The sequence below is a fragment of the Cydia amplana genome, chromosome 5 (genome assembly GCF_948474715.1).
Source record: "Cydia amplana chromosome 5, ilCydAmpl1.1, whole genome shotgun sequence".
Taxonomy (NCBI): Eukaryota; Metazoa; Arthropoda; class Insecta; order Lepidoptera; family Tortricidae; genus Cydia; species Cydia amplana.
This window is the reverse complement of record NC_086073.1, coordinates 1451006-1478115: the sequence shown is the minus strand read 5'-3', so window position 1 is coordinate 1478115 and position 27110 is coordinate 1451006. Positions and strand designations below refer to the sequence as shown.

Here is a 27110-nt window from a genome sequence, read left to right as displayed (position 1 = left end):
ACTGGTTGTATGAGGCTTAGGTATGTGCAAATACTAACAGTTTCTTTAACTAAGGCCATGAATAAGTGTACATTTGCCTCTAAACGCAAGAATCAAATGTATGAACTCGCTATAAACAATAATCAATGTGTAAACAGGTCTCAATGTGAAGGCCAGCCATGTTTACCCGTACTGACCTTATTATCGACAAGATTTGACCTTCGGTTGGATCTTAGAACTTCCACAAAAAGAAAAGGCCGAAGTCAAACTGATCGAGAATGTGGATATTACCGTGCTACCTATGTATAGCTTGATCTCTGCTCCGGCTGTAGGAATGTTTAGCAAGATAAAAGCCTTTCTGTGTATGTAGCCCGTTCGCCGGGAAGAAAAATACACCCGCCGAGAGCTCGCTGCCTGCCGTTATTATATTATTTAATATGATCTATGTATCAGTTTTATAGCGTTATATTCTTTTCTCCAATATGCTCGGAAATGTTCACCTTATTGTAGCAAAAATAGTACAGGAAGTTCTACGTTATTGTCAAACTCTAATTTAAAAAAATCAAACTATCGCTGTCCTGTTCTAGCGGACGGGAATGAAAAAACACTACAGTAATAACTTATTACTGTAGTGTTTTTTACTTTTTTTAAATAAAAAACGCTAACAGCCAATTATTAAAGCCGCGAGCCGCGTCTACACGACCCGATCAGCTATCATTTCAAGCTATAGGATAGAGTGAGATAGTAAGATAAACGACCTTACTTGTCTCGTTCTTACAAGACCTTTGTGCTCGTCTATGATCGTGCGAATACTGCTTAATAAAATAAAAGATTATTTTTATATTTTTTTAAGGATCTCATCCGTGTACATAAAGTTTATATAGTTTGTCAAAGGACTTTCTCATTTCAAACATAGACAGAGAGAATCATACTATCTTTGTCTTACACACCTTTTAATTATCAACATTACAATCAAAAAACATTAAAGTAGGTACACACAATAAATAGACACAATCACCAAAAATACTTAAAACTAAGAAATATACAAGAAATAACCTTAACTATAAATACAACTAAACCTACTCATAAAAACTAATCAAACAACCCACCCCGCATCGCCCCCGATGCAAAGGTGCCCATCACGCTTGCTGCGTTTCCGCGTTGAACCGCGATGGACAACCTCTGCGCCAGGAACGACCCGGAGCGGGGGTCGAGGCCTCTCTCCTGCAAGCGACGCCCCAGCTCCCCAAGAAAGGTTTTCGCCTCCGCGCACCAGCACCCAGATGTCTCCACAGCCAGAGGAACGAACAAGTAATTCGTTAGCCCCGAATACTTGTCCCTCTTTAGGGACGCCGCCTGCTCAGCGGCTGCTCCTGCCGACCGCACAGTGCGGCCAAGGTGACTGGCGGCAAATGTGCTGACGCAGGTGGCGTCCCACAAAAGGCACTTCCCTTTCTCCCACGGCACCAGAGTTAAACCGTCCGGCCTTTTGCCATCTGACCGACTAAGGCCCGGCGGCTCCAGCACACACGGGACATTGGCTGGCCCTTCGAACAATGTCGTTCAACGCGTGGTGGCGTGGGAACCTCCCCGCGCACCGGCAACAGCTCAAAGCATGGTGCCCGCTGCTCTCCACCATGGACCCGCAGATGCATAGATGTGGTTGACAAACATCGCAGCCCAGACGAAGAGCAACGGCCACCCTCAGCGAGTCATTGTCGAGCAGGGTGCCTAAGTTCGGGGAGGTAAGGGCGTGCAACCAAGCCCCAGATTCCGGTGCCGAAGCCGCGTTCAGCCTGGCTCTATCCGCGCCAGAAGCCTTCTCCAAAAGACGGTCAAACAGACGCTTAATGCCGACTTCGTCCCACAAACGCTGACGGAACGGCTGTTCAGGCATTGACCCACCCGGGTTGAGAGCCCCCCAGGCCGACAACGCATCGGAAGCGAAAGGTATTTCCGCCTTGCCACCATCTATGGATAAAATCCTAGTGACAAGGTCCACGGCCCCCGCCGCCGATGCCAGGAAGGCCGGAAGACACACATCCCGCACGCGCCGTATGCCAATTCCGCCACTCCGAATAGGCAACGAAGCCAAGTCCCACTGGTCCGGATTTAGAGAGACATTCAGCACACCCTCAGCACACTCCTTCACCACCAGGTCGAATGAGTCCATGTGGCCGGGGTGCAGCCAGGCAGGTACCGTACGCAAAAAGTACGTCACCTTGGGAACGGCAAAGCAGGACCTCAACAAAGTAAGTGCCACGTGAGCCGAGAGCATTTTCAGCCTCTCCCCAGCGGACCTAAGAAGCTGCTCTCTCACCTCGAAGGCTTCAGGTATAGCTGCGGGGAACACGGGAGACCCCAAAAGGTTAAAATCCTGGGTAGATAACTCCTTAAGGCCAGGGAGTAGGGCACAAAACAAAGAGAATGAAGGTTACACTAGTACTAGTACCCAAAAGAAAAGGATGGGTATAGTTTTCCTGGTTCTTACTGACTGACAAATTGGTTTGACCAACTATATTGCACAATTATATTGAATGAACGAATATTGAATGGTACTGAATGGCAGAATAACTTTGTGCCCTTAACTTTTAAAAATTAATTTTAGAGGGAAATTGTTTTTGACATTTTTCATGTGAAGGTTCGATTTGAGTCATGCTTGATACTTAAATAATTATTATTTTACCTTATTTCCTCGCATGTTTGGAGAAAAGCACTATATATGCCTCGGCAGGAATAGCAATTCGTGGATTTGTCTTCTTTGTCGGACTCCGCTTCGCGTCGTCCGACAAAATCGAAACTCATCCACGAATTGCCCTTTCCCGGCCTCTGCAATAATGTACTATTATTTTGCACCACATAGGTAATGAGGTAAGAGATTATAGAAATATAACACAAATTTCTACTAGGTAATAACAGGCGATCTTATCGCTATGAAGCGATCTCTTCTCGGCAACCTATGGGTAGCAGGAAACTGATAACTTACAACAATGAACGGTGGGTAATGAATGCCCATGTGGGACTACGAGTAGGTATCTAAAATAGAACATCACATATGAAACCTAAAAAATATACTTATTGATGAATTATACTAAATACACAAGGCAAGGCAAGGCATAAAGGCAAGTTATAGCAGCGAGAGGTAATGTGATTTTTAAAGGCTTTTAAATATGAGAAGGAATTTCACACATTTTATATCCAACGGCAAAGCATTCCACAAACGAATAGCCCAAAAAGTGAAGGAGTTATTATAAAATTTAGATAAAGTAAGAATGCCTGAAAGAGTCAGGAGATGCATCTCCGCACACCGAGCAGAAGATTGATATTTAAAACGCTCTTTAAGATCTTACTGTTTACTACGGTGACGCAACGACCCAAAGTGAGTCCTGGCCTTCGACACCATATCACGATCTATCGGTCCTCTCGGTCTTGCTCTTTAAGATAAGTTAATCAATTTATTTGCCTTAAAAATGTATGATTAGCTAGATCAGTATTCAATGCTTTAAAAAAAATGAAATTGCGTAAATTTAATTTTATGCAAAAAAAGGTTTCAATTCCATTTTCGTAACAATGCAACCACTTAACACCGACGAGTTTTTTTAAAGAATTTCAATAACTGAAGCCTAACAACATTTGAGTAAGAAACTTTTCGATTATAATAAAGAATCGTTTTGGGGGTTGATAAAAGCGTTCTTGTGTAAGGGGCGGGGGTTGTCAAGTCGGCAGTCGACACACTTGAGGCGAGCAAACAAAGTTCGTCGCGTGAAAACAACGCGATCGAGCGCGACATTGCTAGGGTTGCCTTTAAAAAAAATAACCTACTGTATGAAACGTTTAAAATCGTAACAGTTTGGAAGTTAGAAATTAGAAGGAGTGTAACATTTTGTTCGAATTTTGAGCAATTGTTTTCGAATAAATTGAAATAAAAAATACCTACATTTAAATTATAAAAAATATTAAATATAACACTGTGCCCGTGAAAATCGTATCCAGACTCATACTACTGAGCGAATCAAATAATCATGTTTTTTTTTTATTGAAACTTCTCTGATTGAAAAATCAGTTTTAGGTAAGTGTTATTACAAGTTATAATTAGTCTCTTTTCTCAGTCGGATATTCTTGTCAAAGCAGTCGTGGTCTTTGAGGTCGTTGGTCGTCGTATTAGTCTAGGACATACATTAGCTAATCAAATTTTAATGCAATCCTATTACTCTACAAGGCGCTAAAAAGAGACAATTAACGAAAGGTAAATTGCCACGAAACTTGAAAAATCAGGTTTCAACACAGTATAGAAGATAAGAAATTGTAAAATACGGGCCGCTGAAGAGTAGGTACAAACTTGCTGCGGGTGACAACCCTTGACAACGCCCGCGGCGGTACTACGCAAACTCGAACCAACTATTGTTGCAACCGACAAAAACATTTAACCATCGTTCTAATGAATTGCATCCCATTTGAATAGTTCGAAAGTTGCTGAATTGCAAAACGGGCAGATGCGACCAGACAGAAGCCTGAGTTATGCTTAATTTTCGGTTTATTAATAAAACTTTGTACACGCTACAACTGCTACAAGCTTCGAGTTTCACGTGATACCTAGGTACAGTTATTGAAATTCAGTTTAAACTTATACTGAAACTGCTTATAAAATAACATTAACTGCTGTTAAAAATGTGATTCATATTTTATTACGTAAAACATAAATGAGAAGAAGTAGAAACAAGAACATACAGGCAACTTTTTGCACCAACTTGAATAGAACTTGATAATAAGGAAATAAACAAAGATTAAATCGTATTCATATTATACTTTAAGTACATTATTATGCTTCGTTTTATGCAAAGGAATTGTCTGTCGGGCGTGATCGAACGTGCTTCGTACAGGGGAAGTTACATTCTTATTTGAATATCGACCAGGCTAATTCAAACTTTGCGATATCCAAGTGATGTCATTTTGTTATCATTCGCGCGTGTATTTCAATTGTACTTCCTTGTACACGTATTGGCGCGAGCGAGATGTACGCCCGAATGATAATAAAATTACATAATTTTGATATCAGCAATTTAAGTTCGAATTAGCCTTATGTGCACATTTAACATTTTTTTTGTAGATACGAGTGGAGTTGATATCTTTCCTATCTTTTTAATTGCATCACAAAACTTGCTATGAAATAGGTAACAAATTTGTAAACATTCGTGTTGGAATGACATAGCTAATGCATATCGAAATATTGTTGACATTATTAAAGCTTTTGACACTGACAGATGAGTATCGTATCGCTGTGACATCTTATAAGCATTATTTCAATCGGGCCGTCAGTATCAGCCTCTAAAGATTCTTGACCTATTTAATTTTCTTTAGTCTTATCCTTCTCTTTAAAGTTGATGAAATATACCTACAGACATATTCGAAATTTAAAATACGTCAAATTAGATATAGAAATAATATGGATCGGATATGTCAGTGTCAAACAAGTGTCAAAAGTGAAGTTTTTTGTTTGAAGAAATAATATTTACGTATCTCAAAGTTCGAATATAGCTGCTAAAGTGAGCTGATCTTGTTCAAACTTATTCGAGAGATCGGCTCGTTTTATATTTCGTCAACTTTACCAATTCTTCGTTACACGAAACACTTCGAAGCGTCCACAAATAAAAGCACTGTCGCAAACCCTGCAAAACAAGGATGCTTAACTCCTGCTTGTTCCTTTTTTAAAACGTCAATAGCATGGCGACAGACAACGGGCAAAAAGAGAAGGACGCCTGTTCCGCCATTTTGGAGCCTGGATTAGTGTGAAACATTCCACTCGGCTGTATTTGGCGCAGAACATTCAGGCCAATTCGAACGTACAGTCACCTGCAATAATATGTTATACAACGAAGGCCACAAAAATATCTGACACGATCTTATTTGTGGAGCCATAAGAGAGTGTCACTTATTTTTGCGGGCTTCGAAGAGTTTCCGTTTTTATGCACTACATCTGTAGGTAGGTATGTGTTTTTATAAAAATGATTATTCTGGCAAAAACTTATTCGTAAATCACTCGTTTCAATTACGGTTTGATTAAACAAAAGCAAGGTTGGTTAACACTCGAGAAGCCGCGTTTAGCTCGAAATTCATAAAGCTTAATATAATTGCGTGGAATTGTACCGAGAAAATGTTATTACTGTTATTAGTTTCAATTTGCACAAAACCTTCCATGAATTACCTATAGAAAACAGAGTCTTGTATTTTATGAACGAGATTATTAGTTTAATTAATGAGATTACTCTCGACTTTGATAATTACTGCTTGTTAAAACTGTCTTTGAAAATGTAAATCCAATTTGATTATGAGGTTATCTAGATCTTTATGTTATAGCAGCAGAGCAGACTAATCGCCTCATGGTAAGCAATTACCGTTGCCCATGGACATCTGCTACACCAGCGGGTTTGCGAGTGCGTTGTCGGTCTTTAACTGAGCGTTTTCCAAAAAAAAATTACATTTCATTCATGTCTTCAAAATATTGGCTTATTGGGCTCATTTTACTCAGAATCATTTGTACGCCTCATACATGAAAAAATGTGTCCCAAAATTTTGTATGAAAAAATATTTTTCCAGTGCGTCACGTTCATACAAATAAAAAAAATATTCATACAAAAATGTGACGATCTGGAAAGGAAATCTTGGGACACATTTTTTCATGTATGATTCTGAGTAAAATGAGCCCAAGAAGTCAATATTTTGATGACATGAATGAAATGTAAATTTTTTTTGGAAAACGCTCAACTACAGTGTGACTTGCTACGTAGTTCCATGTTGAATGTGATGCACTGATATGAATTTCAAAATAGTATCATTTGATTTTACATTGGTATTAGAAAGAAACAAAGTGGTAAGTAAGTAAGGTAAGTAGAGGTGTTGGTTATTTAAGTAAGAGGATTGAAGTTTAGTAGAGAATATAAGTCCAAACATCCAGAAAGTAAGCGGCACGTCAGGCCCCTCCTGTTGAGGGCACAAGGTGTCTAAAGTGTAATTCAATAGAACTTGCTAACTACGTAAACAAAAGTTACTAGTAAATTGACATTCAGTGTCAATTTTAGTATGGCGGTTTGTTTACATAGTTAGCATGTTCTATTCAATGGTACCGCCAAGCACTCGGCAGGTGAGCAGAACATCGTCTCCCTCCTGGTGCGGGCCTGACGTGGTGTTGATGACGCGCCCCCAGCGGTCCACCACCACCGGTTTCTCTAGACACGTCAAGATAGTTGAGTTCTTACCGCCAAGCACTCGGCAGGTGAGCAGAACATCGTCTCCCTCCTGGTGCGGGCCTGACGTGGTGTTGATGACGCGCCCCCAGCGGTCCACCACCACCGGTTTCTCTAGACACGTCAAGATAGTTGAGTTCTTACCGCCAAGCACTCGGCAGGTGAGCAGAACATCGTCTCCCTCCTGGTGCGGGCCCAAAGTGGTGGTGTTGATGACGCGCCCCCAGCGGTCCACCACCACCGGTTTCTCTGGAGGCACTGGAAAAGAATAACCGGTTTAGAACTAGTTTTGCTTAATGTTATTTTTCTCCAATATGCTCGGAAATGTTCACCTTATTGTAGCAAAAATAGTACCGGAAGTACTTCTTTATTGTCAAACTCTAATTTAAAAAAATAAAACTATTGCTGTCCTGTTCTAGCGGACGGGAAGTAAAAAAACACTACAGTAATAACTTATTACTGTAGTGTTTTTTACTTTTTTAAAATAAAAAACGCAAACAGCCAATTATTATAGCCGCGGGCCGCGTCTACACGACCCGATCAGCTATCATTTCAAGCTATAGGATAGAGTGAGATAGTAATATAAACGACCTTACATGTCTCGTTCTTACAAGACCGTTGTGCTCGTGTATGATCGTGCGAATACTGCTTAATAAAATCAAAGATTATTTATATATTTTTTTAAGGATCTCATCCGTGTTCATAAAGCTTATATTGCACAATTATAGTTTGACATAGACAGAGAGAATCATACTATCTTTGTCTTACACCAGTACTAGAACCCAAAAGAAAAGGATGAGTATAGTTATTTTTGTTCTTATTTACTGACAATTTGGTTTGACCAACTATATTTTCAATGAACGAATATTGAATGGTACTGAATTGAATGGCAGAATAAGTTTGTGCCTTTAACTTTTAAAAATAACGAGGGAAATTGTTTTTGACGTTTTTGATGTGAAGTTTCGATTTGAGTGATGCTCGATGCTTAAATAATTATTATTTTACTTTATTTCCTCGCATGTTTTGGAGAAAAGCACTATATATGCCTCGGCAGGAATAGCAATTCGTGGATTCGTCTTCTTTGTCGGACTCCGCTACGAAACTCATCCACGAATTGCCCTTTCCCGGCCTCTGCAATAATGTACTATTGTTAAGGGCTGTAAATAGTCAGCCAGAAATATATACTTAGGTAGCGATATTTCGTTTAGCAGAAAAATCTGATAGTCAGCAAGGGTTGAGGTTAGATTAAACTGTTGCTGATTTTTAGCAAATCAGTTAAATTGTAAAAAAATCTTTAAACTAGTGTCTGTGGCGGTCTTGTGATAGGCTGCCCATGGGAGTCCAGTGATAAAAGCTAATCACTCCCAAAGCAGCACTACTGTAATATATAATATATGTGGTACATTTCTTTGCCTTACGTTTGTTTCCATACTGTATTTAGACCTCAACGCATATCCAAGTAGCACAAATCCCAAATAAAATATTAGCCAATCGTCGGAGCAATCCCGACTTTAAATTTCTCAACAACCGTAAAACAAATAAAATAAAAGTCAGTAAACAGTAACATCCGCCCGTTTACAGAGAAGATAAGCCGAAAGTAAATCTCTCGCCTTTTGTTCGTTTGTTTTCCTAATTTCGCGCGCCTATCTGCGGCGATGAATAAAATATGCGATCGCTTCTCGTAATGCGGCACCATCAGTCTCGCGCTACGGCAGCTTGCATTCTCCATGAGCTTCTAACTGCGTAGTGTACAGAATACCTGATCTAAGGTGATGATAAGTACGAGTCACTCCCATTCAGCGCAAAAAGTCCTACGTCAATCATTCAAAGTTGCGCGTCTGCACTCCCACGACATTTCCATTCCTTATGGAATCATAACACATCAGGCATCTGGTATTTCTTACAATATACAGCGGATATTTTTTTATTACAGTCACTTAGTAATACAGTTTGCGCCGAACTACTCGATCATTCTTCCCTTACTCGCAGTTGCCAGTAAATGCTTATGATTAAAAAATAATTTTCTTATTTACTTGGAGTAAACCAATTATTGGTCAAAACAAATGTATGGCGGTCGTGTGCTCGGGTAAAACTCCTAACGATATAAATCAATAGGTAAGATATTATAGTTACAAAATACTAAATTTTAAATAGGTCCGTGAAAATAAGACTTTCCGTCTGTTCTGCTTTCGTGATCCAAATGGGTTAGATGCGATTCAGAACAGCCTACGGTTATCTTATAGCAAAGGGTTCGACGGATTCAGAAAAGGTCATCACATATCTGATTCGACCTTTAAATTCTTAAGCCTCTCCCTGCCTTTCAAGTGTCAATTCTTTTCTATCCTTAGAATCACGATCCGCGGAGCAAAGTGTAGGAATAAGGAAATATCTGGGCGTATTCCTATTGGTTCACGAGCGAGAGTAAATCTTGTTTGGTAACAAACCGGTGTATCTTGAGACCCGTGAGAACTAACATGATGGCAGTGTTCATTTGTACTCGTTAAGCTAGTCTTTCGTCTTGCCAGTGCTTGGCACGCTGTTAGAATGACACCCGACTGGCTAGAGTTGCTCCGGAATAGCTCACCGACTGGAGACATTTTTCTGCCTGTTGCCTCGTGACGCTAATGATGCAGGCAAATTTTATAGAACAGTCTAGAGTTTCCGCGCAGTCTTGTCGCTACGTTGTTATAGGTAGGTGAGTGCAATAACTTTGATTTTTGGAATAAATTTTCGTGCTTTATAGATAATATCATGTGCTCACTTCTGACTTTTGTTAATACATATCTATGTCTATGACAGGTAGGTACTTATACCTAGGTACATTATGTGTTTCATACTGTGGTCATAGGTTTTCATGTTTTTTTTTTTGAGTACGATTAAATATAGATGCTAAATCATCAATTTCATACAAACAATTTTAACCGCACTAACACATTTCATTTAACTTACTTTACGCTGTCATGTATGCAAGTACGCCGTCTTAAATCAAGTACCTATCTAAGATTATAATAACGAGGTATAAAGCATTAATATAACTAACGTGTCAATGTTTGGCATGTATGAGTAAGAGTCACGAGCGCTAACAAACGTGTCGCCTAATGTGAACCTTATATGAGTGTGACACAGTTATCAGGCTGACAGTTTCACTAGTGATTGTTTAAGTGATGGTTTCCTTCAAGCACCTGAACAACGATAAGTCAAGCCCTTAGCATGACTTGTGTTGACTCTATTCTTGAAGTCGCGCTTGACATGTGGAGACAATTCAAGGAGTTTTGTGCCTCATTCAACAGTTGCCTGCGACTCGGCTATATCGCTTGTTCACATTATTGTACAATGTACATAGGCCTTCGTACACTGCGTCTTCCATTCGTGGAATAAGACCCACGGCTCTTTCCCATGGCGATTACATAAGTTGTCCATTTTTAAATGGTTTCCATTCATCATTCGTGCCAATGAGCTAATAGTTGTGAACATTACCGATGCGAAAAATGATTTGATACTTGTACATTATTTTCTGTTAGCTTTCGAGCAAAGTAAATCATCTTAAGAAGCCTCCCTAACTGTTACTTCCCCCTTTCATTGGAAGTTCAAATACCACTCGCGTAACGTGCATTTACTTCTACCTTACCTATTCTTGAAATACTGAAGTTAAATAGAACCTGGGCTCCTTTATTCTAAGTAGGAAAACTCAGAAAAGATGAGCAGCACAAGTTAAGGCGGTTTTTACATAGTTATTAAAAGGCGAAAAAAAAAACCAGAAAAGCACAAAGCACAATAATGGAAAGCCAAGAAAAGACCAGACTGGTTTATCCAAGACGATGCGAGAAGCGATCGAAATACTTCCCGTTATGATATGAGACGGCGGGTGACGGCATCGTTCCGGTTCGTTACCGCTCCACCAGGGACCTGCGAGGGAACTCCGTTCCTATATTTTATGATTCTCTAAACATAGCATGTCACGAAGTTTTAGCTTTCTTCTATTTTAGGTTTGAAGAAACCGAAGCGTGTTGGCAAACGTTATGGCTGATAAAATATTTTAATACGGTTACTTACGCAATCTTAGGTTTAATATCGTTCGACATGTATAAATCCATGACCAGGAATATGTGGAGAGATGACCGATTTTCATTGAGTGCCGTTTTTAAATATCAATGTATCTCATAAGAATCATAATTTAAGTTTTTCAGCTAAATGATAACAAGTTAAAACTTCTACAGAAATATGACGATCACAATTGGTCTGTGCGTTTTGTTTTTACGATTGTCTCAATAACACTGCGAATTAAACAGATTTCACAAATGAAATGTATATTCAAAAACTGAAGCCCTTATTAATCTTCGTTAAAATTTTAAATGCTATTTAAAGAATCCCTTTCCTTCCCAAGAAACCTCACAGTCAGCATCAGCAACTTTTTTAATTCAACAATTCAATTTTAAATGGATCTATTCTGATCCTCTTGTACCTAAGTTAAATAATTAAGGAATAATAGACGGGTTAACATTAAATTTATATATTAATTATCAATTATTAAAATATTTATTCAAGTTTATAAGCATATCCCCACTTTGCACCATTATTGGTTCACCCAGCAAACAGCACGAAGGCATCCAAACCAAATTAATGGCCAATCAGCCTAATACAACGCAGGTGATTGCTCACAATTCACTTCGATTACTATGCAGCCAGCCGCATTCCCACTATGCCATTGTTCTAATTCCAGCCGCAAGGGAAAAAGGCCTGCATTTGCTTGGCACGACTGTATATAAAAGCTATTCTAGCCTGTTCCATTTAAAGCATCAAAGGGCAATTAGGTTTTACATTCGGCGTCGGAGCCGCGCTCAATCTAACTTTAACCTCTAATACCGACCAGTCAAAGTGACTGACTCCGCGTTGCATACAGTTTTTTCGCCTGTCCTTTCAGTCCCGGTTCCAATTAAAACTTTCAAGCTGACTAACTCTTGATATTAATTGATAAATAAGTAGGTATCTGTTTACCGTTTCGCGGTGGATCAGCTCGGATGGAAAGACAACAAAGTCTTGCGGATCCGAGCAAAGTGATTTAAAGTTTCGATTAAGCCTCGATTCCCCGGTCATCTTCCACGGAACTTTCTGTTATCGCGGAAATGACACAAGAGCGCTCAGGTTGGAGCAAAATATTATTTTAAGGTAATTAATACTTTCCGTCCTTAGGTACCTACAGAAAGATGCTTGATTTGTTGTGTTGTGTCTGTTGCATGTATACCTAAGCAATCTTTTGTTTTATATTATACAGAAATAATAACAGGGTGGAATTTCTAATACCACTTGGAGGGAAAGTACTCTAAACAATGGACATAGCAAAGTTCACTTAACAGAAACATTCCTTTATTTTCGAAAAGAAACAAAACTGCATTCAAAGTAGGTTTTTAAAAATACGCTTCCCTCAACCAGGAATCGAACCGGCTAAAATAAAAATAAAATAACAGCCTGTACTTTTATGGCACAAATCAATAAAGACAATCATAAGGATCGTAACACATTAATAATCATGGTAATCGCAATAAACACTATCAATGTGTAAGCAGGTGCCAATGTGAGGGCCAGCCACGCTTATCCTTATGACACACTTATCCTTATTGACATAGGTAGGCAATTTTAAAAATTTATAGCAACTCAATTGAGCCTTCTGGCATAACAAAACACTGAGTCATAAAATAAACACTCAGTTAAGCTTCGTGACAATTTATTGTCAATTCAGGATTGCGTGTTTGTACACCATTGACACTAAATAACATGATTGTAAAAAATTCCCAACGAAAATTGAATGAAATAGATTAAATTGAATGAAATAGACGATAAGATAAACCTGGCCACTCACGATTTCTTGTTTATTTTGGTAACTATTTATTTTCTTTATTTTAAACCGTCCGAGTAGGAAAGCGGTAGTTCTGTTAGTGATACTAGCTTGCCTCGGAAAATTGTAAGGTCAATAATTCAATACGGATAAGTGTGGTGTTCGTGTAAAGGTTTAGGCCAATTGGGCCAGCCATTGGGTACATTTGGAGCCTGATTTATACATTGATTAAATGATCATTGTTTATAATTTTCATACATTTGCTGCTTGCTATTTGCATTTATTTAGAAATACTATTACTTATTCTATAATACCGACATATACTGGTCAAACTAACAGTTACATCTACAAAGTAAATATAAACCACTCCCAGCATTTCGTTCTCGGTCCCGTGCCACTTATCCAATCGCGGCGATCATCGCCTCCAATATCGCAGATAACACGTTTCATGGCAAAAGGCGGTTACCCGAAAGCGGACCGGAGTCTTATTCAGAAGCTGGACTTCAACACCGATGTAATACTGATCCAATATGCATATAGATTGGTTGAGAGCCTTTAAGCACTATCTTTAGTATCACGTCAGCCACAAATAGCCACTGTTCGATACTCGTAGCTACAAGTCGTGCGTTGCCTTGTTCCAACGGCTTGGCTATGTCGTCAGCCTCCCATATTAAGGGTTTTCACGGTTCATGGTGACCACTTAATACTATATTTACTTATGTGGCTATCAGCTATTCAATCTAGCAATGACTCTTTCAATCATTTTTGGCTTTTTTGTGGTTACACGAGCCAAATCTGCACATCATAGTATCTTCGGTGCTAAACAGGCATACTTATGTCCCACCCGATAGTAGTTACGCAAGGATTTGATCTTTAAACTTCAGAGATGTCTGGCATTGGCAAAAACTATTTAGAACCCCTTTCTAAAGAATCTCGTAGGTGCAGCCCCGCGAAATAACCTTATTTCTGCACTGCGTGACTTTAAGTTGCAATCAATATGTTTTCGATATCATTTTCAAATGTCAAATGCATTCAAGAATAAGGCCCCGAGTGGGCAGCGCCAAACCGAACTTGGCGTGAAATCAAGCCGTTACAGCCCCGGGGCTATTCTGAATTTTATGAAGAAAAGGAAATTTACGACTAACTACTCTTTCAAAACTGAAATTTGTGAGCGCAGTTTGCAAGTCCACTACCTGTTATATACTGCAACGCGTAAATATTATGTAGATTTTGTAAAGGGATACTCTATTTTCTTATTTTATGGTTTAGATTTCTTGGATATAATAACATTAGGTATCATCATCATGAATAGGCCAAAAGATGTCTAAATAAGTAAGTAGGTAGCTACTTACATTTAACAGTTAAATCTTACCCTTAGATATATTTTACTCCGAAATAAAAACATGTTTTAGAAAAAATACCACTGGTTCACCAGCAGTCAGGTAAATCAATACTGAATAGATGTAGTGTAGGTATCTCAAGTCGTAAAACTAGAATTTTATCAGGTAGGTACGTTACAATTATGTTCGAAATCAATGAAAATATATCAGATTACGAACGAACGATCATAAATTTAGCAATTTTTTTTGCTTCAACAGTCAAACATACAATCAACGTTATATTACAGGTACATTTCTCGCCTTATTACAATGGAAGTCAAAAGTCCTCTATTCTGAAACTCATGAAACCACTTCGCCGGCCATAAAGGCGGCCCAATAATCGGAAGCACGGGCGTCCCATCAAGCCCCGACACGTGGCGCCGTCCGGCAAAAGAGACGGGCAATTATCCGCGCTGTCCGGTGTCCGGCACCGGCCAATTACGCCGGGCCCGGGGGGGCCGCTGCTCATTAAAGGGAACAACCCGTTGACGGAAATGCGATCAAATTAACGGTGCCGCGCGGGAGCCGGACGGCAGATTACCTGACCGCGCATTCCTGAACACAGACGAGTCGAGGATCACCCAACTTTGTCAAATTTATGACCTTGAGGTTGGTAGTAACTATGTGTAAAGAGAGAGCGTAGTTATACTGGTTTTTGTAAGTATATGATGCTTGAAGTGATGGGAATGAGCGTGGGCTGTCGCTGTGAGCTGTGACCAATTACTGGAAACAGATACCGGTTATATCGAGATTTGCTGTATAAGAGAGTTATATAGCCTGCTGTGATTAGATTGCGCAGGCTTAGTAGTGTAATAATTTAATATGACAGGCTGTTTGTAAATATGTCTAGAATCTTTTGACCTGAGCAAATATATATACGAGTATATTTAACCGTTTAAATATTTCATCTGAATTAGACTAATACACCTGGAATTTGGAAATTTTCAATAGAAATTGTTCCGTGATTTTTTCGGAAGTGCAACTTGTTACGTGTATTAGGCATGAATACGTCACCTTACGTTGCGCTACGTATGCAAGATCTAGTATTGAAACGAATTAGAATAAATATTCCACCGAATAAATATTTATATTGCATGTATGTTTCAAAAGATTCAAACTAGGCAACCCACATTTCAGCTTCTCAAATTTCACCGGAGCTATGTTGGATCAAGTTCCTACAATAAGACAAACTAGGTATTCATAGTAAGCCGTTTCAGAACACCGCGCTTAATATTTAGAACCAGGGCTTTAAATACCGTTAAAAAGTTGGTATCGTTACCACAAGGTGACAGATCTAACGTTAAGTTCTAACTAACGTTAGACCAGGTACCGTTAGTTATACTACTCTTTACCGGTAACAAAATGGTAACGTTAGCAGCTGTCAATTTGAGCTAACGTTAAGTCAAAGGTATCGATACACCATTTTTAACGTTAGTAGGTAACGTTAACAGCTTCTTATTTACCGTTTGATTCACTGATAGATGCCATCATCGTTGACAATCGAGCGAATGTTCATTCACTCTCAAGCAGAGATGGGCATTTCGTAATTGATTCCTGGTTCCACGATTACTCGAAATTACTTTGTAATCTGATTACCGATTCCCAGATTACTTTGTAATCTAACAATACCGAATTACTAAGTACTTACACTTCCAATTAAGGAATCAGGAATCACCTTTTCTAATATTACAATTACTAGTAATTGGAATCAATGTCGATTCCTCATTACAGGAATGCATTACTTGATTCCTTTCAGATTACATTTCGTACTACTACTATCAAAAGTACATTTCGATAGTAGATATGTTGTTGATGTTGGCTTAATACAATGATATTATATAACCATAGATAGGTTATACTCATACTTGAGGAGCACAAAAAATACTTCCATATTTATTTCTGAGCCTACGAAGAAATCTGTTATTTTTGATTAATTTTCTCATTCCATCCATCTTTGTCATACTCGTTGTTAAACATAAGCTCGTCTCTTTCTATTTCGGTGTGCGGGAGCGCGTTAGCACGTGCACATTTCTCGCTTGTCCAGTCGCGACTAAAGGCAACTTGTCCAATTTGTCACAAGGTAAGCGCTTCAATTTTGGAACGCCTATAACCTATCTTGAGTTATAAATCATTGGCTTAATAGATATAGATGCACCTTATTTGCATCAGGTGTGCAGATTTGGAATCCAAGATGGCGACCATGCAGTATGTCATAAAAGTCGTCATGGATGTCGTTTTATACGTTTCAGGGAGTGATACGATAGGTTGTTCAGTGTGTGTGGTTCTGAAGATGAACGAAAATTTTATTATTTTTGCGCTACGATTCTACGAAGCACTGTTTAGGAGATGCAGCCCTATAAAGATTTTTCTCTCTTTTTCTTCTTTTTATTCGTTTTTAGGGTTCCGTAGCCAAATGGCAAAAAACGGAACCCTTATGGATTCGTCATGTCTGTCTGTCCGTCCGTACGTCACAGCCACTTTTTTCCGAAACTATAAGAACTATACTGTTGAAACTTGGTAAGTAGATGTATTCTGAGAACCGCATTAAGATTTTCACACAAAAATAGAAAAAAAACAATAAATTTTGGGGGTTCCCCATACTTAGAAGTCTTAGAACTGCACTCAAAAATTTTTTTTTCATCAACCCCATGTACGTGTGCGGTATCTATGGATAGGTCTTCAAAAATGATAATGAGGTTTCTAATATCATTTTTTTCTAAACTGAATAGTTTGCGCGAGAGACACTTCCAAAGTGGTAAAATGTGTGTCCCCCCTCCCCCCTGTAACTTCTAAAATAAAAGAATGTTAAAACTAAAAAAAATTACATTACCATGCAAACTTCCACCGAAAATTGGTTTGAACGAGATCTAGTAAGTAGTATTTTTTTTTTATACCACATAGGTGGCAAACAAGCATACGGGCCGCCTGATGGTAAGCAGTCACCGTAGCCTATGGACGCCTGCAACTCCAGAGGTGTTACATGCGCGTTGCCGACCTTTTTTTAAAAACCTGTACACTCCTTTTTTGAAGAACCGCATATCGTAGACCCTCGGGAAAACCTCGGAAGGGAGCTCATTCCACAGCCGGAGCGTCCGCGGGAGGAAATTCCTCTTAAACCGCACAGTACGCGACCATTTAGGTTCTAGGGTGTGTGGATGAACACCCTGCCGATGGCGAGCGGTGCGGTGATAGAAAGCTGCCGTTGGCATCATGTCAAACAATTCTTCAGAGCACAGCCCATTGTACAAGCGGTAGAACACACATAAGGAGGCAAGGTCTCTCCTCAGACTTAAAGGTTCAATACCGCTTGCGAGTTTGGGATCATCGACGATTCGTACAGCGCGCCTTTGGATTGAGTCGAAGGGTCCAAGCTGGCATCCAGGTGCTCCTGCCCAAAGGTGACAGCAGTACTCCATATGGGGTCTGACTTGCGATTTATAAAGCAGCAGTCTTTGCCCCGGAGTAAAGTATCGCCTCGCTTTATTGAGCACACCGAGTTTTTTCGATGCCAGCTTAGCCTTACCTTCCAGGTGGCTACGGAATTGGACGTCACTGGAGATGTCGACACCAAGGATCCCAATACTCCCTGACATGGTAAGGGCTGTGCCTTGGAACTGTGGGACCACAGTAAATGGGGTTTTCTTAGCGGTGAAGGCGCAAACTTGTGTCTTGGTGGGGTTGAATCGGACTAAATTGTCCCGACCCCACACCGAAACTCTGGATAGAGTGTTCTCAATGTCCGACACAAGCTTTTCACGACTCTCAAGCACCACAGAACGAGGAATGTTGGCACGGCCTGTGTAAAAGGCATCCCCAGTACTGTCGTCCGCATAGCAATGAATGTCGTCGATAGACAACATGTCATTGATGTGCAGCAAGAACAGCGTTGGGGATAGCACAGAACCTTGCGGGACGCCAGCGTTAATGCCCATGCTATCGGAGCAGCTTCCGTCTACTACAGCTCGTATGCGTCTGCTGGACAAAAAGCTAGCGATCCACTTGCACAGTCCCTCCGGCAATCCATAACATGATAACTTCGACAGGAGACCCCGATGCCAGACCCGATCGAATGCCTTCGCTATATCTAGGCTGACTGCCAATGCCTCGCCTTGACTCTCAATGGCCGAAGCCCAGCGGTGTGTGAGATACACTAGAAGATCACCAGTCGAGCGACCGTGGCGAAAACCATACTTGCGGTCGCTGATCAGATCGTGTTCTTCTAGGTATCTCAGGAGCTTTGCGTTAATTATACGCTCCATGACCTTGGAGAGAAGGGAGGTAATAGCGATAGGCCTGTAATTCGATGGGTCCGATCTATCGCCCTTTTTAGGCACAGGGTGCACAAGGGCCGTCTTCCACGAAGATGGAACATGCCGTTTGTCGCTAGAGAGTGTGAAAAGACGCGCCAACACGGGACACAACTCAGGAGCACACCGCTTAAGCACAAGAGCTGGTATGCCGTCTGGCCCGCTCGACTTATGGACGTTCAGAGATAGCAACTCCCGCCGAATATCCCTCTGCGTGAATGAGATTTCTGGCATGGAGTATGCGCACCGTGGGGTGGTGGGCGGCACGGTGCTACCGTCGTCGTTCAGGGTCGAGTTCGAGGCAAAAAGAGTACCAAGCAGATCGGCTTTCTCTTTTGCACTGTGGGCCAGATCACCATCAGCTTTCCGCAGTGGTGGTAGAGACGACTGACAAAAATTTCCCTCGGCAGCTTTGGCGAGCGACCAGAACGCGCGACTCCCAGTGGGGTAACCCGCTAGTTTCTCACCAATTCTGCCGACGAAATCGTATTTGGCCCTGGCAATGGCTTTTTTACTGAACCTCGAAGGCAGCGTTTAATTTGCGTTTCACATCAGAAATTTTCGGATCGTTATTAGCTACGGCCTTGGTCCAAGCCCTGTAAGCGGCTTGCTTACGAATCGTAGCTTCTTTACAGGACCGATTAAACCAAGGACGTCGCTTTGCTCCCGCAGCTATTACCGAGTTGGGAATGAAACAATCCATTCCCAGCAGTATTGTCTCGGCAACATTCGCTGCGCAGGGATCAGGATCTTCTGATGTGAAGCAGAGCTGCCTCCACGGGTACGAAGCGTAGAATTCACGCAGTCCGTCCCAATCTGCTGACTTATATTGCCACACGCGTCGCGAGCTAGTTGGCCGTGGTGGATCGGGCCGCGCGCGTGGTGCCTGAGTCCGGACGAGACAGTGATCGGACGAACCGAGAGGAGCATTCACTGAAACGGAATATCCGTCCGGACGTGTGGTCAGCAGGAGGTCCAGTAAAGAGCTCGTATGATCCTCAATGTCTGGTATTCTCGTGGGAGAATGTACCAGTTGCGAGAGTCCATAGGCCAGAGAAAATTCATGAGCAGACCTCCCCGCGTGGTCGGTGGACCGGGAACCAAGCCACTCAACGCGGTGGGCGTTGAAGTCCCCTAAAATCACCAGCTCTGCGGAAGGGTACTGCTCTAGAAGTTTGTCAGCCGTCAATTGTAGGTGCTCGAAAAGCCGGGTTGTCTCCGTGTTTCCGCTATGAGACCTGTATAGGCACGCGTAGACACGAGTGTGGCCGCTGTAGTCCACACGCACCCACAGAACTGATAGGTCCTTGTCTTCAAAGGCATGGAGGCGGCGACAGCAGACCTCCTGCCGCGCATACATGCATACACCAGCGTGTCTCATGAACTTGTGTTCAAGTGTATAGCCGGGATATAGTAGGTATGCAGTGTCCGCCGGGCAGGATATCTGCGTCTCCGTTAGAAATAGGATGGTCGGCTGCGCAGATTCCAGGTGGTAATGCACTGCGCTCAAATTTGAGTGCAGTCCCCTGATATTGCAGAAGTCCACTTGCGTGGAAGGGGATGCCGCCGAGAAACCATTTCTTTCTCTACTCTTATTTGCCATGTGTTGTTGAGTGTACAAAGAGGGTTCGGGGTGTTGACGGCTTAAGGGACAATAGAACGGAAGATCTGCCAAAGGGATATGTAGGGTAGTGCGGTTTACAGGCACGGCGTACGGAAGGGCCCCCGGTCCCCCCCTGGTGTAGCAGCCGGGTCCACTCCGGTCTCCTTCTCCGGCACGACTACTACATCAAGGATTTTACGCGAGGTTGGTGGTTCAGCCTCCCAGGGCGGAGATTAAGTAATCCCTGGGTTCGGGAACCCTACTGACCTGCGGGCGGCCAGCGGACAGCCGTTTCACCGGGTCTCCCTGATAGCCGCACCTGTACTCCGCGTCCACACAGACCAATGACAGTACCGTGAGTTCCGTAGGTCCCCCGTCGTCAACACACGGCACCCTCGTTGAGCTCTGGCAACCTTACTCACCAGCAGGAACACAACACAAGAGTAGGGTCTAGTGTTATTTGGCTGCGGTTTTCTGTAAGGTGGAGGTACTTCCCCAGTTGGGCTCTGCTCTAGATCTGGAATAACATCCGCTGTGCTGCGCCCTACCACACAAAGCGAGATGACACTCACCATGCCCATACCTCTCTTTTGGACGTAGTTTAAGGACATACCCGGGTCCAAAATACGTCTTTTTTAATACGTCATAAATCGTAAACCGCAATTTTATTATGTTACTTGCTGCTACGGAACCCTTCATGGGCGAGTCCGACTCGCACTTGGCTGCTTTTTTTAATTTCCATTTCACAGATATTTGTGACACACCTTCGTGGCATTCAGCCATTAAAGTGGTAACACACTGTCGCACCGCGCCGCGGCCTCGGAGCGTCGCACCCATGGGTGAGATCGAGAAAGAGATATCTGTTTCTCTTCCTCGCTCTCACTTATGGGTGCGACGCTCTAGGGTCGCGGTGCGGTGCGATGGTGTGTTACCACTTTAAAAAATATATAGGCAGTATTTGGTTTATGGTATGATTTCTTTTTTTTTTTCATCTTTATAGGGCTGTATATCCTAAACCGTACGTCGTAGCGCAAAAATAATCAAATATTCATTCCCCTTTATGAAACTCCTCTAAGTCATATTTAAAAAACACAAAAAAAGAAAAAAAAAGAAAGAAAAACGTTTATAGGGCTGTATCTCCTAAACCGTGCGTCGTTGCGCAATAGTATTTTATGCAACCGTTGTTTAAGAGGGGTCAAAAAAGGCGAGTGGCGTGAGTAACAATTTGAGGTGAAGCCGAAAATTGTTAATAAAGACGCCACGAGTATTTTTTGACTCAGTTAAACAACGTTGCATACAATACTTTTTCTACGACCAAGCACTTACTTTGAAATGCAATGAAATAATAATAAAAATGGATGATGATGATTGTTTAATTTCCTAATATGATAGGTTGTTCAGTGCGTGGGACTCTTAAGGGGAACGAAAATTTTATTATTTTTGCGCTACGACGCACGGTTTAGGAGATACAGCCCTATAAATATATTTTTTTGTTATTTTTTTTTTTTTTTTATATTAATTAGGGGTTTCTTACAGAGGAATGAACATTTTATTATTTTTGCGCTACGACGCACGGTTTAGGAGATACAACCCATAAACATTTTTCTTTCTTTTTTTTAATTTTCTTTTTGTTATTCGTGTTTTTTAAATATTACTTACGGGACTCAATAGGGAACGAAAATTTGATTATTTTTGCGCTACGACGCACGGTTTAGGAAATACAGCATTATAAAGTTTTTTTTTTGTTTTTTTTTATTTCTCTTTTGTGTTTTTTTTTAATATTAATTAGGGGCTTCTTACAGAGGAATGAACATTTTAATATTTTTGCGCTACGACGCACGGTTTAGGAGATACAACCCATAAACATTTTTCTTTCTTTTTTTTTATTTTTTTTTTTTGTTTTTCGTGTTTTTTAAATATTGCTTACAGGTTTCAAAGGGGAACGAAAATTTGATTATTTTTGCGCTACGACGCACGGTTTAGGAGATACAGCATTATAAAGTTTTTTTTTGTTTTTTTTTTATTTCTCTTTTGTGTTTTTTTTTTTAATATTAATTAGGGGCTTCTTACAGAGGAATGAACATTTTAATATTTTTGCGCTACGACGCACGGTTTAGGAGATACAACCCATAAACATTTTTCTTTCTTTTTTTTAATTTTTTTTTAGTTTTTTGTGTTTTTTTAAATATTACTTACGGGTTTTAAAGGGGAACGAAAATTTGATTATTTTTGCGCTACGACGCACGGTTTAGGAGATACAGCCCTATAAATATGAAAACTGATGATGATGATGATTAACCAAAACATGTCTATGGTTCACTCATCTGTCAGAAATGTCAATTAAAATTAGGTTGGCAACAATGTATTCTATACAATATTTTTTAAGTGGTGATTACACGAAGTATCGTAAAAGTGCCAAAAAGATACTGCGTGTATGCACAAATACTTTTTTGGGGAATAGACTAAAGACTTGTCTTGACAACTATAAGAGAGGGGTTTAAAGGTGTGTGCACGACCCTTTAAATGACAAATAAAAGTACGGGAGTAGAAAAAAATAATAAAATGTTCGTTCCACTGTACGAAACCCCTAATTAATATAAAAAAAAAGAAGAAAAAAAAAATTGTATAATGCTGTATCTCCTAAAGTGTTCTAAACCGTACGTCGTAGCGCAAAAGTAATCAAACTTTCGTTCCCCTTTAGGAAACCCCTTAATAACATTAAAAAAAAAAGAAAAGAAAAAAACCAATAAATAGAAGAAAAAAAGGAAAAAAAATCTTTATATGGCTGGATCTCCTAAACCGTGCCTCGTAGCGCAAAAATATTAAAAATTTCGTTCCTCTTCAGAACCACACGCCGAACAACCTATCACATTAGGACATTATTATTATTTCACATTGCATGTAATAATGTCTCAAATAAGAATTTAAGTTTCACCATTCTAGATTAACATAAAGAATAATGACATAAGACTATGAACTCTAACTACTAGAATTAAAGTTTAGTTTTACTAACGTACCGACATAATTATCTTTAATCGAATTTTATTGAATCATTTTTACAAGCAAGCAGTAACATCAATAAATAGGTGTCTCATTTAATATAATCCGACTAAATTACATTTCAGCAACACCTCCATATTTCACAAAATAAATCAAGACATTATCCAACCTATATAATCTTGACGTATATTATATCAAAGACGCCTGTACCTAATATAAACCGACCAAGTAACGAATTAGCTATACCATCATATTTAACAAAGTAATTTATGACGTTTTGCAACCTTCTTATTTTGGCAAATATATTCCGACACAGCCGGGTGGTATTCTATCTGTCCAATCTCGGTCCAATGTGTATTTGCGTCTCACATTTTGCTTAATGAGAGAGTGAGACGCAATGCATATTGGACAAAGATCTTAAACAAGTAGAATACCACCTCTTTCATTTGATAAACATAAAGAATAATGACAAAAGACTTAAACTCTAACTACTAGAATTAAAGTTGAGTTTTACTAACGTACATAATTATCTTTAATGTATTTTGACTGATTATATTTCAATTTGACAGAAGCCCTGCCGTATTTATGGTCAATAAGGTCTACTGGCCTTAAAATTGTGTATGAAATTACAAGCAAATATCAGCTTAAAGAATGATAGTGTTAACGTTAGTTTGGTAACGTTAGTTTATAATGTGAATTGGGTAACGTTAACAAGCCCTGCTATAAAAAGTAAAATTACCGGTAAAATTAACGTTAACTAGCTAACGTTATAATAATGTTAAGTTATCAAGTATCGTTACCATTTACTACCGGTAATAAGGTATTTTTATGATTTTAACGTTAAGTAACGTTACTTTATAATGTGAATTGGTAACGTTAACAAGCCCTGTTTAGAACTAATTTTACCTACAACGCCTGCACCTGTTTTCGCCGGTTCATTCAGCTGCAAATTTCCCGAACCATAATTCTCGACAACACAAGACGAAGGCGACGACGTTCGCAATTTATTAAAAGCGCGGATTCGCGCACCTGAGGCTTCATTCCAATCGCCTGCAACCCTTGAGCGAATCGAAACTTGAGGGAAACCAGTAATACGCGCTCTATTATATACCTATAATTTATACGGCACTCGCAGTCATGTTATGCTGGTTATTCCAAAAATAGGACTCGTGTACGCGCATGCTAAGCGATAGAAATAACTTAGAATCTCGATTCTGGAGCTTCAGCCTATATGTGCGTAGATATAGCGGTGACATTTGCCTGCACTATCACCTTGAGTGTAGCAATGGCAGCGATTAGCATTTGCATGGCATTTGTGTAAGGTCAGCGTCTACAAGAACTTTTGTAGGCGATAATGATTTGTGAGCAGAAATGGAAGTCGCGCTTGACCTGGATATGGGAATAAAAGAAACAATGTAATGGTTTTTTGTGAAATGTTCCGTTGTTTAATGCCGCGATTTCAATCGAATGTACGGTTGGGTCCAACCATCGCTAGCGACTACATACTTCAGCTTCTTATATTATGTTTTGCTACCACACTTTCGGAAAAATCTCGGAAAATCTGTGAATGGGAGCAGCGCACATACTTTTTCTTGACAGTTGCATAATATTCTGTGATTTATAACTTTACCTATAGTTAGAGATTGTATTGTTATTGTAGAAATCTTTAACAACTAGGTACAAATGGGTTGGTTTTGGCAAATTATCACGTATAATCAGAAACCTACTAACTTGTACCTTGAAAGGTGGCACCAAACAATCAATTTAATTGTACGGCTCCAACTGCACATTATATCGCGAGTACGTAATTAGCTCGCCTCATCAATTCGTGATTAAGCACCCTTCTCGCAAGGCTCTACGATTTCGGCCCCTGTCACCAAAGGGCAAGGACCATAGTCGTGTGCACGAGGCGACTAAGTAGGTAATTTCCTTGAATAGCGGGGTTGGCTGCCTAACACTGGTGGGGTTTACGCAAATCTCTTGTTTTACAATGTATTGCGGGTTAAATAGAGAACAAATTGCCGTCTTGAACTCAATAGGTACCCATTGAAGAGAAATAAACCAATCAAAAGCTTTCAATACCTATCGTAACAGCAAGTTTAAGTCAATTTCGTGCCGGACCCTAGTACTGGGATCCTATCAAATAGGCATGGGCAAGAATTAGCTTTAAACTCCTATTAAGCCGATTCACCACCAAGTTCCAAGATTAGATTAAATTATTTGAAGCAACACAATCTAGAACACAATCTTGTGAGTTGCGTTGCTTTGCTCCAAGGAATTTTGGACAGGAATTTCTCCAGATTTTTTTTGCCGTTTGATCACACGACCGTGCCCAATTATAGTCTACTAGTGGCTTTGTGTTCACCAGAATAACTTAAAACTGAACTGCCATTTTTAAACAATAAAAAATACGGCAAAAAATATCATCGAAACTTCTCACAAAATTTCACGAGAATCAATTGAGAATTGCGACCTGTAGAGAACATCCGGACATACGAAAGAATTATTATATACCCCTAGCTGAAACGCAGACCTTTTCTAATGCTCGGTCAGTAAGATAAAATCCGTCAAAAATATTCAATTTTGAAATGACGAACACGCCACAGTCACAGTCTATTTCTATTTTGCATAACATTACCTACATTTCTCATATCGTTCCAAAAGTAATAAAGTCAGTATGTTCGCAACAATTTTCATTGAAAGTTGCTAAAGTCCACGTCCATGCTCGCAAAATGTTATCTTCCTTTAGAAGTTAGGAGTCCGTTCGGGGCGGCAGCGTGTGTAGAATCTTTAATTATGTCGTTCCATTCAACTTCGAGCCATTTAACATTTGTTTACTAAGCTTAAGTTCATGGAAGTGGTATTGAATATACATACCATACCTAATTAATGCTGCCGTTGGTTATTATTGTAATTAAAAGGCAGTCTTCTGTGAACAAAATGTTATAAAAAGATTGTATTTAATATTCTGCCGTCGCAGAATATAGCGAGTACTTTGTATATGATGTGATCAACTTTTAAAAATGTAGTACATATTTGTCAAAGTTCAAAATTATATTGAATGAATGTAAAATCAGTGCCATTGATAGCTGAAAGGTGAATTGATGTCACTTGCACTATTGGATTGATTACTTCAAATATTTAGTTTGTCCTAGAATTGCTGTTCTTTGGGGTAGATTAACTTTTTTAAAGCCTTTCCTCCATGTTGAAATTAAAGCTTTCAAAGGGCATTGAGCAAAGACCCCCTCTTTCCTACGCCATTCATCAAGGTGCATGCTCCCACCAGTCGCTGCAAAATGCGCCAACTCTTTTTTGTCTGCCTCTGCCTCGGCTAACCTCCGATCTCCATTCGGTAGCCAATTTGGCCCACCTATCTGGGTCAACGTCAAACGTAGTGCTTAATAATACACGAGTCACAGTGAAATACTGAGTGAGAAAGAGGATAGATAGCATATAGCAACCCAACAAGATCTATAACTTAGCGGACATATTCAAAAAGCTTTAAAAAATAAAAATAAAGAAATTGTAAAAATTTGTGAACAACAAGATATATTTGTCGACTCTCTCTCTCTCCTTCTTACACGTGATATGTCAATCTGTCTTGTTCTGATTATATCTGTTCTATTTGTGTATTAGATATGAGCGCCGATAGGCATATAGCCGGCGGCGGCGCGCCGGTCAAAATTGGTCGGCGGCGGCGGCGAATCGGCGGCGTGGCCTTGAAACACCTTCGATTAATGAAAAAAGAATTTGAACCAAAATTTTACC

The 27110-nt window shown here is 40.2% G+C and overlaps 1 protein-coding gene across 2 annotated transcripts in view; it reads right to left on the bottom strand.

The window, feature by feature from the left end:
* Positions 1–27110, bottom strand: part of LOC134647777 (nephrin) — a 514499-nt gene that overhangs the window by 212745 nt on the left and 274644 nt on the right. For both annotated transcript variants that reach the window (XM_063502080.1, XM_063502081.1), the window contains exon 4: positions 7365–7478. In XM_063502080.1, coding sequence (XP_063358150.1) covers positions 7365–7478 — 114 coding nt within the window. The remainder of the gene's footprint in view (positions 1–7364; positions 7479–27110) is intronic.